This window comes from Chironomus tepperi, unplaced genomic scaffold, assembly GCF_022539635.2.
Source record: "Chironomus tepperi strain 1889 unplaced genomic scaffold, CSIRO-AGI_Ctep_v1 contig_62, whole genome shotgun sequence".
Taxonomy (NCBI): domain Eukaryota; kingdom Metazoa; phylum Arthropoda; class Insecta; order Diptera; family Chironomidae; genus Chironomus; species Chironomus tepperi.
The window spans coordinates 3,946-18,174 of NW_027226184.1; the positions used below are offsets into that span (position 1 = coordinate 3,946).

The window sequence follows — 14,229 nt, forward strand, 5'->3', positions numbered from 1 at the left end:
ATTAAGAATATTCATTACAAGATTTAAATGACTTTGTGCATAAAATTAATATTAAGGACCCAGAGATGCACTACATTAAATAATAATGACCAAAAAAGGTTATAGGTCAAATAATCGTATTTACACTGAAAATATTAATAAGTTTCAAGATTTTCTCGCAATTTTGATCAAAAATCTTAATAAATCCATCAAATAATTATCAACTTCCTCCAAATCTCGGAGACAGTGTTGGTTAACTTGTGTACCATCAACCGGATATCGTGAGTGGTTTCTTTAAAGGCTTAATGCCAAGTTGTGCCACGAAAAATTAAAGGTTGCCCATCACTGCTCTTAGATAATTTGCGACAACTTTTTGAGATTCTAAGACAGTTGTGGATGACCTTTCATTTTTGCAGCACACGTAAGTGGTAAACCTGGACTGAAACTGCACATGACATACGATTCATAGCATTTCCTAAAGGCTTTCACGGGATACAGGCTGCTCATTAATGTTCTAAGTCATTTATTCTAAGTGCTGAACCTTAAATACCATGATAAACTTACCTTGTATACAAGCATCTCTTCATCCTAATCAGCTCATCCTTTTTCTTCATTTTCACCATCTTCTCAACATCGTAAGCTTCCTTCATTAACTTAATTTCCTGTTTCAATTCATAAATCCTTGCTAAGTTCTTGTAATATATTTCCTTAAATTCATTTTCCTTTCTTTCTGACAGGTTCCTAAAAGCCTTTTTTACTTTTTTCTGGATCAGGTATCTTCTGAGCTTACGTCGTAGGATTCTGTTCCTTCTTTTATGAGAATTGAAGTTGAGGATGATTTCTTTGAAGTGTTTAATAAGAATTGGACGGTCAGAGTCTTCTAATTCTGGGATTTCTATTGGTGGACAGTTGATCGAGGCTTGGGCTTTTCAGCCTGTACGTTACTTTTCTTATCCTTCTTTTTTTTTCTTGACTCTATTTTTAAGTGCATCTCCTTTTGCTTCAAACTTCTCAAGCCTTGATCTCAGTTCAGCATTAGACCTCCTGAACTCTTTATCAGGTTTAGTCAAATCCAATACAGATTTACTAAACAATGACACAGACTTTTGTGGTTTTATTACTTTTCCATATTTTTCATGAATACTTTCAATTTTTGGAACATTAAAAGTCACTCGATTGCTTTTTGAACTTCTGCTTTGATCTCTTGCTTGCTTTAATATTGAGAGAATCTCATTGGATATTCGAGATTTGTCGAAATTGTTGGAAGTTTCCATGATTGGGATCTGAATTTTGAGATTAAAGAAATATTTTAAAATTCACTGTTGACAAAATTGTTGGGAAATTTAGAAAAATTAAATGGTTGCTTTGATTTTTCGGGGATTTTCCTGAAATTTTAAAATCAATTAGGGATCATTCGTTTGTTACGTTACATTCTACGAGTAATGGTGGGCAAGCTGTGTGGCAAGCCAAAATTAGGAATGCCACGAACTGTGTCCTGCTGTAACAAGAATCTAAAAGAAAAGAATTTTATGGCAAAAGACATTTTCCCTCAAATTTTTGCTTGCATCAAATTCTTTCGTACAATAAACTTGCATGCAAGTTTTCAACAAAACATTTCAAAAATATTCTTAACGGAAATTTCTTCCCATTCAACCACGTGCTCAATAAAAACCGTTAAACTTTATTTTTCTGACTTACGTATTTATTTTTCTTTCATATTTTTCATTTTTTACGAGAATATAAATTAAAGTACAATTAATAAAACGTTTTTAATTAATTACATTTAAATAATTTTTCTTCTTATTTTTTATTAAATAAATTTTTTATATCACCCTGCTTTATATCTTCACAAAAAAATTATCATTTATATATTTTTTTCGTGTGACTGAAGTACCACGGCATGAAGTGTCTGATTGGTCTGAAACTTTGTCAGAATTAAGTCCATATTGTGTCCATTTGCGTCCAACAAAAAAATATTTTCGTCCTACTTCCAGTTCCTGGATATAGCATGTTGAAGTTTTGGTGATTTATGCCGTCGTACTTCAGGATTTAAAACGGCATCCCCTCCTAAAATCAACTTTATTCAACATATTATATATCAAAATTGATCTACTAATTACGTCCATTTACGTCCCGCAAACATTTTGAGGAACCGATGTCTCAGACAGAAGTTATGGCTACTCAAAGTTCCCGACCAGGCTGCTTGCAGGCCAAAATATTTTTTTCGTCCAAAGACTTTTATATGATCATGTTATATATCAAATCAGATCTACTTTTTCTCAGCATTTCAAATTTGAAATAATTTTTTACGTCCAGATCAGCGTTTAGGACTTATGGCAGTTCCAGTTTTAGTGCCGTACCTGAATATATGAAAAGTTTCTTAACTTTGCCCATACATGTTATATGTCTAAACATATCTATTTTCATCAAAAATAACGAATTTGTAAAAAAAATCTTAATTTTAATAATTTTTTTAATCAATTATGTCACTTAAAAAATCATTAATTAATTTTTCCATATTGAAATTTCGATAATTTGAAAAAAATTTTATTATTTTCTACCCCAAACTTTCAAATCTTAAAAATCTCAATAACAAATGAAAATTCTTCTGATTAGCCTTTAAAAAATTTAGAAATATTGTTTTTATATTGTCTATTAAATGTCCGAAAATTTAGATTACAGTAATTAAATTTACTTACTGCAATTTAAGTTTATCGGTATATTTGATAGAAAATATCAAATTATTTGAAATTTTCTAAAAATGTCTACTAAGAAGAATTTTCATTTTTTATTGAGATTTTTGAGATTTAAATTTTGAGATTTAAATTTTGGGGAGAAAAAATTAAAATTTTTTGCAAATTATCAAAATATCAATTTTGAAAATTATTTACAATGATTTTTTAAATGCCATAAGTGATTTAAAAAATGATTGAAATTAAGATTTTTTAACAAATTCGTTATTTTTGATGAAAATAGATATGTTTAGACATATAACATGTATGAGAAAAGTTGAGAAACTATTCATATATTCAGGTATGGCACTAAAACTGGAACTGCCATAAGTCCTAAACGCTGATCTGGACGTAAAAAATTATTTCAAATTTGAAATGCTGAGAAAAAGTAGATCTGATTTGATATATAACATGATCATATAAAAGTTTTTGGACTATAAAAATATTTTGGCCTGCAAGCAGCCTGGTCAGGAATTTTGAGGAGCCATAACTTCTGTCTGAGACATCGGTTCCTCAAAATTTTGCGGGACGCAAATGGACGTAAATAGTAGATGAATTTTGATGTATAATATGTTAATTATAGTTGATTTTAGGAGGGGATGCCGTTTTAAATCCTGAAGTACGACGGCATAAATCACCAAAACTTCAACATGCTATATCCAGAAACTGGAAGTAGGACGAAAATTTTTTTTTGTTGGACGCAAATGGACACAATATGGACTTAATTCTGACAAAGTTTCAGACCAATCGGACACCTCATGCCGTGGTACTTCAGTCACACATTTTTTCGTCGTATTTAAATAATTTGTAAAGATTTTTCATAGAAAAAGAAGAAAAATTTAGTGAGAAAAAATTTAAATTTAATGAAAAATTTTTAAAAAAACGAGAAGAAATTTGGAACCAACAGAATAAATAATCCATCCAAATTTCCATTTAATCTGTCTCTCAAAAGCATGCATAAATGTTAAGGATAAATTTTTTAAATTTTTCTCTCTTTTTTTTGGCACTTCCAAATTATCCATTTAAATAGTTACTTAGTAAGTTAATAGTAGGTTAGTAGATTTTACGTATTTTTTTTGTAATAAAATAATTAATAAAAAAGTTTCACTTTTTTTGTTCATCTACAGATTCAATTTTTTGTCCATGTAAAATTTGCGAAATCTAGCTACAACGTTTATTAAATAACTTCTCAACGTGATTCCACAATTCCTTGTCGCATTGAATCTATGAAAATTATTTTTAAATTTTATAGGAATTTCTTTTTTGGGGGTCATTCATAAGTGATGTTCATTAAAAATCGTGAATTTTAGACAATTTTAGTGAAGAAACTTGGGACTAATTATCCAAAATCGTCCCGTTTATACTAAATCTCCACTTCACACTTTATTTCGCTGACTGTGCAGATCAGCTGTGATTCATGGTCTCTCTTAAGCCTCTCTGAGTAAGCGTCTAAAATTGACTAAATCGCTGGCTGCCCTTTGCAATACGCCAATATCAAGTGTTGTCACTGTCATTATCAACAGCCTCCTCCTTCTTACTTACTTATCACTTCGCTGCTTATTCAGATCAGTTAAGATGGGTGGTCATAAAACCCTCAGAAGGCACCTAATGCTGGCTCTATCGCTGGCAAACAGTTTGCTTTAAAAAGCTAAATCTTTAAAGTCCCTCAAAAGAACGTCCCTTAAATGTCATCTGAGATCATTGTAATCTGACCGAGACAAAAGATTAATACATCGCCTTTGGATGGAATCCACATGGGAAACGGCGACTTGATCTTCTAAAGATACTTGACGCAACACCTAGATGAAATAATGTTAGCTCAACATGCAAACAAAAAATTTGTCCAAACTAGGTGAAGGAGCTAGCAACAGAGTCAGATTCGACCCAGCCTTTTGTTGGGAGCATAGCTCGACATAGGAACATGGTTGCAGTAAGTAAGTAAGCAATTGACCGCTTCTGAGTGTCATACACTTTCGAAAAGTCATCCGAGAAATTGTCGGTTTTATGAGTTTGATTCATCCAAAAACCCAATTTTTCCTAAACATCACTTACAAACATCCCCCCATATCTCAATAAAAAGCCCAAAAAAAAAGTTTCATCAAAATTATACAAAAAAAAATAATTTCTTAATCCTAAAGGTAATGTAAGTACGTTTTTTGGTTTAAATTTCCATCATCATTAAGTTTCTTAAGGTTGTTGATTCAGCAGTAATTGCTCAAGCTCATCAGCAGATCTAAGTAAAAATGCGGCAGCTTCTCTATAGCCAGTAATTAGTTGTTTAACAGCTGCTGCTTCCGTAACATTCAAATTGTGTGGTAAGAGAGGACGTTTAACAGACAAATCTGTTGGACCTGGACATGGATGAGAAATTTTTGATTAAAAAACTTGTTGATTGACATTTAATGAAGGATGTAATTTTACCTTGAGACAATCCTGATGTCACCATAGAATTATTGTAAAATGGTGAAGTATTTTTTCTGCATAAATGCTTGCCCAAAATCATAAGGAGTCGTTGTTGTTGGCAATGTGACAGGTCTCGATGAATTCAATATTGAACTGTAAATACAAAAAAAGGAATTGAAAATTAAAGAGGGTGAAATTTTTTCAAGGTCAAGAAGAATTTATGAGTTTTAAAAGTTGAAGGGGGAAATTTAGTCTTGAGATTGATGTGTTGTGAATTTATTGTCATACTAATTTTATGATTCATTTGAGGATTTTATGGTTTTTGAATTGGATTTTTACTGACTAGACATTTATTTTGAAATCTTTAACACGTAATAATATGTTATGACTTATTTAAGCAGTCTCATATGACTCACTAGCAGATAAAGAACATGGTCTCAAGAGACGAGTAAGCTAAGAGCAACGCTCACAAACATGATCATCTAGTATATTTAAGATGAACAAGCACTAGAGAGGATGCTCTTTGTCTGTTAGAATCTAGTCATTTATACTAAGGACTGTAATGCCGTGAATATTGTGCAAATCCTTGTATTGTCGATAAAACTAATCATAATGATTGAGATATTGGTCTCTGGTAGGTATTAAACCAAAGTAGTAAATTAATACAAAATATTGGTACAGATATCGGGCCTGTTTCCTAACCACTCGACCACAGAGGTCTTACTCTTGGACTGGCCAATTCTCTTATGTTTGGCTCGACATACATTATTCTACCCTCCTCACATATCACAGATACTCACTCTGAATTATTTGTACAAATATGCACATTTTGGTCTGAAAATCTAGCTCATATTTCATCACATTTGAAGATTTATTTGAAAAGATACAAATCGATATGAAATTTTAATGAATTCTTAAAAAGGACGTAGGAGAAATAGTTGAATAAGAAATGTGGAATCAATCTTTTAGAGATATTTTCAAAAAACTGAAGTGGATTATCCGAAATTGAGGATCCCAAGCGTTTTGTTTCACTAAAGTAGATTATCCTCAATTTCAGATAATCAACTTTAGTGAAACAGGCCGCTTAAGATTCTCAGAATCTCAGAGCAAGCTAATGAGAATTGCATCATTTATGTCCGTCATTTTCCCATAAATTCATCATCTAATTTAACAAAAAATTTCTCAAATACTTTAAATTTGGCCATAACGTTACAATCTGTAAATTTTTTTACACGCATCCTTTCACCCCTTCAACCCCTTCTGATAAAAATTTGTTAAAACTAGTGTATCGGGTAGAAACCCAATGCGGATATATTCACACCGTCCATAAAAAGTCTCGCGGGTAGGCCAAGCTTCGCTGGGCAAATGTTTGAGGAATCAGGCTCCAGCGTGTAGGCTGCTTCGCTTGGCAAATGTTTGAGGAATCAGGCTCCAGCGGGTAGGCCAAGCTTCGCTTAGCAAATGTTTGAGGAATCAGGCTCCAGCGGGGTAGGCCAAGCTTCGCTTGGCAAATGTTTGAGGAATCAGGCTCCAGTGGTAGCAAGCTTCTGCTTGGCAAATGTTTGAGGAATCAGGCTCCAGCGGGTAGGCTGCTTCGCTTGGCACATGATTGAGGAATCAGGCTCCAGGTAGCAGGAAGAAGCTTCAGCTTGGCAAATGTTTGAGGAATCAGGCTCCAGTGGGGTAGGCCAAGCTTCGCTTGGCACATGTTTGAGGGATCAGGCTCCAGCGCGTAGGCAAGCTTCAGCTTGGCAAATGTTTGAGGAATCAGGCTCCAGCGGGTAGGCCAAGCTTCTGCTTGGCACATGATTGAGGAATCAGGGCTCCAGTGGGGTAGAGCCAAGCTTCCGCTTGGCAAATGTTTGAGGAGTCAGGCTCCAGTGCAGTAAGCCAAGCTTCGCTTGGCAAATGTTTGAGGAATCAGGCTCTAGTGGGTAGGCCAAGCTTCGCTTGGCACATGTTTGAGGGATCAGGCTCCAGCGGGTAGGCCAAGCTTCTGCTTGGCACATGATTGAGGAATCAGGCTCCAGTGGGTAGGCCAAGCTTCGCTTGGCACATGTTTGAGGGATCAGGCTCCAGTGGGTAGGCTGCTTCGCTTGGCACATGTTTGAGGGATCAGGCTCCAGTGGGTACAAGCTTCGCTTGGCACATGTTTGAGGAATCAGGCTCCAGGGTAGGGCCAAGCTTCGCTTGGCAAATGTTTGAGGAATCAGGCTCCAGCGGGTAGGCCAAGCTTCGCTTGGCACATGATTGAGGAATCAGGCTCCAGCGGGTAGGCCAAGCTTCGCTTGGCACATGATTGAGGAAAAAAATAAAACAAAAAAAAAATTATTTTCTAAAAATGTTCAGAATTTTCAATTGTTATTGAGATTATTGAGATTTAAAATTTGGAGAAAAAAATTAATTTTTTTTTCAAATTATCGAAATTTCAATTTGAAAAATTATTTATCTGAATTTTTAAATACAATATGTGATTTAAAACAGGTTCAAAATTAATATTTTTTACCAAATTCGTTATTTTTGATGAAAATAGATATGTTTAGACATATAACATGTATGGGCAAAGTTAAGAAACTTTTCATATATTCAGGTACGGGACTAAAACTGGAACTGCCATAAGTCCTAAACGCTGATCTGGACGTAAAAAAATTATTTTAAATTTGAAAAGCTGAGAAAAAGTAGATCTGATTTGATATATAACATGATCATATAAAAGTTTTTGGACGATAAAAATATTTTGGCCTGCAAGCAGCCTGGTCAGGAATTTTGAGGAGCCATAACTTCTGTCTGAGACATCGGTTCCTCAAAATTTTTGCGGGACGTAAATGGACGTAAATAGTAGATCAATTTTGATGTATAATATGTTGAATAAAAGTTGATTTTTGGAGGGGATGCCGTTTTAAATCCTGAAGTACGACGGCATAAATCACCAAAACTTCAACATACTATATCCAGAAACTGGAAGTAGGACGAAAATATTTTTTTGTTGGACGCAAATGGACACAATATGGACTTAATTCTGACAAAGTTTCAGAGCAATCGGACACTTCATGCCGTGGTACTTCAGTCACACATATTTTCGTCGTATTTAAATAATTTGTAAAGATTTTTCATAGAAAAAGAAGAAAAATTTAGTGAGAAAAATTTAAATTTAATGAAAATTTTTAAAAAACGAGAAGAAATTTGGAACCAACAGAATAAATAATCCATCCAAATTTCCATTTAATCTGTCTCTCAAAAAGCATGCATAAATGTTAAGGATAAATTTTTTAAATTTTTCTCTCTTTTTTTGGCACTTCCAAATTATCCATTTAAATAGTTACTTAGTAAGTTAATAGTAGGTTAGTAGATTTTACGTATTTTTTTTGTAATAAAATAATTAATAAAAAAGTTTCACTTTTTTTGTTCATCTACAGATTCAATTTTTTGTCCATGTAAAATTTGCGAAATCTAGCTACAACGTTTATTAAATAACTTCTCAACGTGATTCCACAATTCCTTGTCGCATTGAATCTATGAAAATTATTTTTAAATTTTATAGGAATTTCTTTTTTTTGGGGGTCATTCATAAGTGATGTTCATTAAAAATCGTGAATTTTAGACAATTTTAGTGAAGAAACTTGGGACTAATTATCCAAAATCGTCCCGTTTATACTAAATCTCCACTTCACACTTTATTTCGCTGACTGTGCAGATCAGCTGTGATTCATGGTCTCTCTTAAGCCTCTCTGAGTAAGCGTCTAAAATTGACTAAATCGCTGGCTGCCCTTTGCAATACGCCAATATCAAGTGTTGTCACTGTCATTATCAACAGCCTCCTCCTTCTTACTTACTTATCACTTCGCTGCTTATTCAGATCAGTTAAGATGGGTGGTCATAAAACCCTCAGAAGGCACCTAATGCTGGCTCTATCGCTGGCAAACAGTTTGCTTTAAAAGCTAAATCTTTAAAGTCCCTCAAAAGAACGTCCCTTAAATGTCATCTGAGATCATTGTAATCTGACCGAGACAAAAGATTAATACATCGCCTTTGGATGGAATCCACATGGGAAACGGCGACTTGATCTTCTAAAGATACTTGACGCAACACCTAGATGAAATAATGTTAGCTCAACATGCAAACAAAAAATTTGTCCAAACTAGGTGAAGGAGCTAGCAACAGAGTCAGATTCGACCCAGCTTTTGTTGGGAGCATAGCTCGACATAGGAACATGGTTGCAGTAAGTAAGTAAGCAATTGACCGCTTCTGAGTGTCATACACTTTCGAAAAGTCATCCGAGAAATTGTCGGTTTTATGAGTTTGATTCATCCAAAAACCCAATTTTTCCTAAACATCACTTACAAACATCCCCCCATATCTCAATAAAAAGCCCAAAAAAAAGTTTCATCAAAATTATACAAAAAAAAAATAATTTCTTAATCCTAAAGGTAATGTAAGTACGTTTTTTGGTTTAAATTTTCCATCATCATTAAGTTTCTTAAGGTTGTTGATTCAGCAGTAATTGCTCAAGCTCATCAGCAGATCTAAGTAAAAATGCGGCAGCTTCTCTATAGCCAGTAATTAGTTGTTTAACAGCTGCTGCTTCCGTAACATTCAAATTGTGTGGTAAGAGAGGACGTTTAACAGACAAATCTGTTGGACCTGGACATGGATGAGAAATTTTTGATTAAAAAACTTGTTGATTGACATTTAATGAAGGATGTAATTTTACCTTGAGACAATCCTGATGTCACCATAGAATTATTGTAAAATGGTGAAGTATTTTTCTGCATAAATGCTTGCCCAAAATCATAAGGAGTCGTTGTTGTTGGCAATGTGACAGGTCTCGATGAATTCAATATTGAACTGTAAATACAAAAAAAGGAATTGAAAATTAAAGAGGGTGAAATTTTTTCAAGGTCAAGAAGAATTTATGAGTTTTAAAAGTTGAAGGGGGAAATTTAGTCTTGAGATTGATGTGTTGTGAATTTATTGTCATACTAATTTTATGATTCATTTGAGGATTTTATGGTTTTTGAATTGGATTTTTACTGACTAGACATTTATTTTGAAATCTTTAACACGTAATAATATGTTATGACTTATTTAAGCAGTCTCATATGACTCACTAGCAGATAAAGAACATGGTCTCAAGAGACGAGTAAGCTGAGAGCAACGCTCATAAATATGATCATCTAGTATATTTAAGATGAACAAGCACTAGAGAGGATGCTCTTTGTCTGTTAGAATCTAGTCATTTATACTAAGGACTGTAATGCCGTGAATATTGTGCAATCCTTGTATTGTCGATAAAACTAATCATAATGATTGAGATATTGGTCTCTGGTAGGTATTAAACCAAAGTAGTAAATTAATACAAAATATTGGTACAGATATCGGGCCTGTTTCCTAACCACTCGACCACAGAGGTCTTACTCTTGACTGGCCAATTCTCTTATGTTTGGCTCGACATACATTATTCTACCCTCCTCACATATCACAGATACTCACTCTGAATTATTTGTACAAATATGCACATTTTGGTCTGAAAATCTAGCTCATATTTCATCACATTTTGGAAGATTTATTTGAAAAGATACAAATCAGATATACCTAATGAATTCTTAAAAAGGACTGAGAGCAGTAGTTGACAAGAAATGTGAACGAATCTTTAGAGATATTTTCTCTAGTAAACTGAAGGATTATCCGAAACTGAGGACGCCTGTTTCACCAAAGATTATCCTCAATTTCAGATAATCAATTCCTAGTGAAATATACCGCTTAAGACTTTTGGGGAATCTCATGCTAATGAGAATTGCATCACGGGTGTCCGTCATTTTCCCATAAATTCATCATTCAATTTAACAAAAAATTTCTCAAATACTTTAAATTTGGCCATAACGTTACAATCTGTGTCTTTTTACACGCATCCTTTCACCCCCTTCAACCCTGATAAAAATTTGTTAAAACTAGGTGTATCGGGTAGAACCCAATGCGGATATATTCACACCGTCCATAAAAAGTCTCGCGGGTAGGCCAAGCTTCGCTGGGCAAATGTTTGAGGAATCAGGCTCCAGCGGGTAGGGGCTGCTTCGCTGGCAAAATGTTTGAGGAATCAGGCTCCAGCGGGTAGGCCAAGCTTCGCTTAGCAAATGTTTGAGGAATCAGGCTCATGGGTAGGCTACTTCGCTTGGCAAATGTTTGAGGAATCAGGCTCCATGGGTAGGGCTAAGCTTCTGCTTGGCAAATGTTTGAGGAATCAGGCTCCAGCGGGTAGGCCAGGCTTGCCGGTACATGATTGAGGAATCAGGGTCTAGTGGCAGTCGCTTCGTCGGCAAACGCTTGAGGAATCAGGCTCAGTGGGGCCGTTTCCGCTTCGCGCTACGCTCATGGGACTGTGCTCCAGCGCGTAGGCTGCTTCGCTTGGCAAATGTTTGAGGAATCGTCTATATGGTAAGCCGTTTTCTGGCACATGATTGAGGAATCAGGTCTAGTGGGTGAAGGCTTCGCTTGGCAAATGTTTGAGGAGTCAGGCTCCATAGGCTGCTTCGCTTGCAAATGTTTGAGGAATCAGGCTCCAGTGGGTAGGCTGCTTCGCTTGGCACATGTTTCCAGGATCAGGCTCAGCGGGTAGGCTGCTTCTCAGTTTCTGCCATGATTGAGAATCAGGCTCCAGTGGGTAGGCTAGCTTCGCTTGGCACATGTTTGAGGGACTGTGGCTCCAGGCAGTAGGTTGCCGTTTGGCACATGTTTGAGGGATCAGCTCAGTGGTAGCTGAAGTCAGTTTCTGGCACATGCTTGAGGAATCAGGTCTATGGGTAGAGCGTTTTGCTTGGCAAATGTTTGAGGAATCAGGCTCAGCGGGTAGGTTGCTTCTGCTTGGCACATGATTGAGGAATCAGGTTCCAGCGGGTAGGTTAAGCCTGCTGCTTTGCACATGATTGAGGAATCAGGCCTAGTTATGTAGGCTGCTTCGCTTGGCACATGTTTGAGGGACTGTGGCCCAGTGTAGGCTGTGCTTCTCTGCTTGGGCAAATGTTTGAGGAACTGTGTCTAGTGTAAGCTGCTTCGCTGCATACATTGAGGAATCAGTCTAGTGGGTAGGCTAAGCTTCGCTTGGCACATGTTTGAGGAATCATAGCTCAGCAAGTGTGAAGCCAAGCTTCAAGTGGCAAATGCTTGAGGAATCAGGCTCCAGCGGTAGGTTGCCAGTTTAAGTACATGATTGAGGAATCAGTCTAGTGTGAGCTGCTTCAGTTTGGCAAATGTTTGAGGAATCAGGTCTAGTGGGTAGGCTTGCTGCGCTTGGTAAATGTTTGAGGAATCAGGGTCTAGTGGGTAGGTTGCTTCGCTTGCAAATGTTTGAGGAGTCAGGCTACAGTGGTGAAGCTGCCGCCGGTACCGTTTGTTGATCAGGCTAGTGAGAAGGCGCCCGCTTGGTGTCGTTTGATGTTGATCAGGCTAGTGCGAGAAGGGGTGCTTCGCTTGGCAAATGTTTGAGCGATCAGGCCCAGCGGGGTAGCTGGGTTTACTTGGTAAATGTCGAGGATCAGGTCTAGTGGTAGGTTGCTTCGCTTGGCAAATGTTTGAGGGATCAGGTCTAGCGGGGTAGGCCAGCGTTTCTTGCTTGCAAATGTTTGATAATTTTCATACAATGTTAAATGTTTCAAAAATCGTAATAAACATTGATTTTGAAATTTGTATGAAAACGAAAGTTTTGGTTTTTTTAGAAGCAACGGCTGCACTGCCAAGCCCAAAATCTAATCAGCTCTTCTATAGATCAGCACGGATCGATTGCAAAAAACTAGAAGTCTCTACGATGTCTCGCTGAGATTTCTTGCTGATTAACTTGTTTGCTTGTTTGCTTGTTTGTTTGTTTGTTTGTTTGGTTTGCTCTTCCTCGTGTTAAATTTTCTGATTTTCCTCAGCAATGCCTTAACCAATTTCAAATCTGTTTTGATTATGATGAGGAATTCCAGGCACAAACTTTGCGAAAGAACATAACTTGCCATTGTGCTTAGTTTGGCTGAAAAATCCAAAAAACTGGTTTTTCAATCTGAACAAATTCAATACATTCACACGTGAAAAACGGTGGTGAATATAAAGGCTCAACATCCTTCAAAAAACAAATTTACCAAATTGTCCATGTATTGGTGTGCATTTGTGCATAAAATTAACGAGGGGTTTGAATGGCAATTTCTAAAACTGACCCTCTGCATTCATCCGATTTCTAAAATTTCAATTTTTACTTGAGCTCATGAGGACGGACTGTGAATCTGTCATTAGAATTTCAGAATTTACGCATTTTTTTTGTGATTTCTCGACACAAAATTTCAATAATTTTATATGAAAATTTCAAGAAGTTCTTTCAAGCATTTTCCATGCCAAATCAGCAAAAATTGTAAAAAAAGATTCCAACTTACTTTATTGAATTAGCATTCGAATCAGTTGTCGTTGAGATAATCGGTTCACTTTTACAAATTGCGACATTTGTCGAGATCGAAAGCGATTGGTGTTGGATCAATTGATATCGTTGATGATGACGATGACTTGAATGGCGTATGCGTCGATGGTGCACTCTTTTAGAATCATTGAATGTGATGATGGAATATTTAATGATTGACTAATTGGCTCCATACCAAGTCTCATACGTTTTGCATTTAAATCCCTATTTTCGCATGCAATTGTCAATATTTGTTCAGCTTGAACGGATGTTAAATGTGCTGGTGTTGGACGTGACTTGTTGATTTTCCCAACCATCTTTCACCTTCTTATTACGTCGATATTAGATTTTAGGTACGTACGTAGACGCTTTCGTGCTCGCTCTGAGAATTCAAACATGCCGTACAGAATCACCATAGCTTGAACTTTTTCTTGGTTGCTCTTGATATTGGCACCATTCGATCTAAATTCTCGTCCACAAATACCTCACGAACATCTGTGAATAATACCGAGAAAAAAAGTTTGGTCATAAATATAGGATGAATATTGCGACTAATTTGTATTTTTATCTTTACATTGAATGCCTTGAGTCGCTCTGGATCGTAGGATGCTTGGATGGCTCTATCGTCAGATTCATCTTCGGATCCTTCATCTTCTTCCTCCTCCTTGTTGTATGGATGGTGAATTGGCGTCA

At 36.1% G+C, this 14,229-nt stretch overlaps 1 protein-coding gene across 1 annotated transcript; it reads right to left on the bottom strand.

Moving 5' to 3' along the window:
• Positions 1-9,467: 9,467 nt before the first annotated feature.
• LOC139100444 (nucleolar protein 4-like) lies at positions 9,468-13,853 on the bottom strand. The gene is made up of 4 exons (XM_070653036.1): positions 13,733-13,853; positions 13,517-13,670; positions 9,826-9,959; positions 9,468-9,755 (listed from the first exon to the last, which is right to left on the bottom strand). Exons 1-4 carry the CDS (start codon positions 13,851-13,853, stop codon positions 9,592-9,594), a joined length of 573 nt encoding a protein of 190 aa, XP_070509137.1. The 3' UTR covers positions 9,468-9,591.
• Positions 13,854-14,229: the final 376 nt, after the last annotated feature.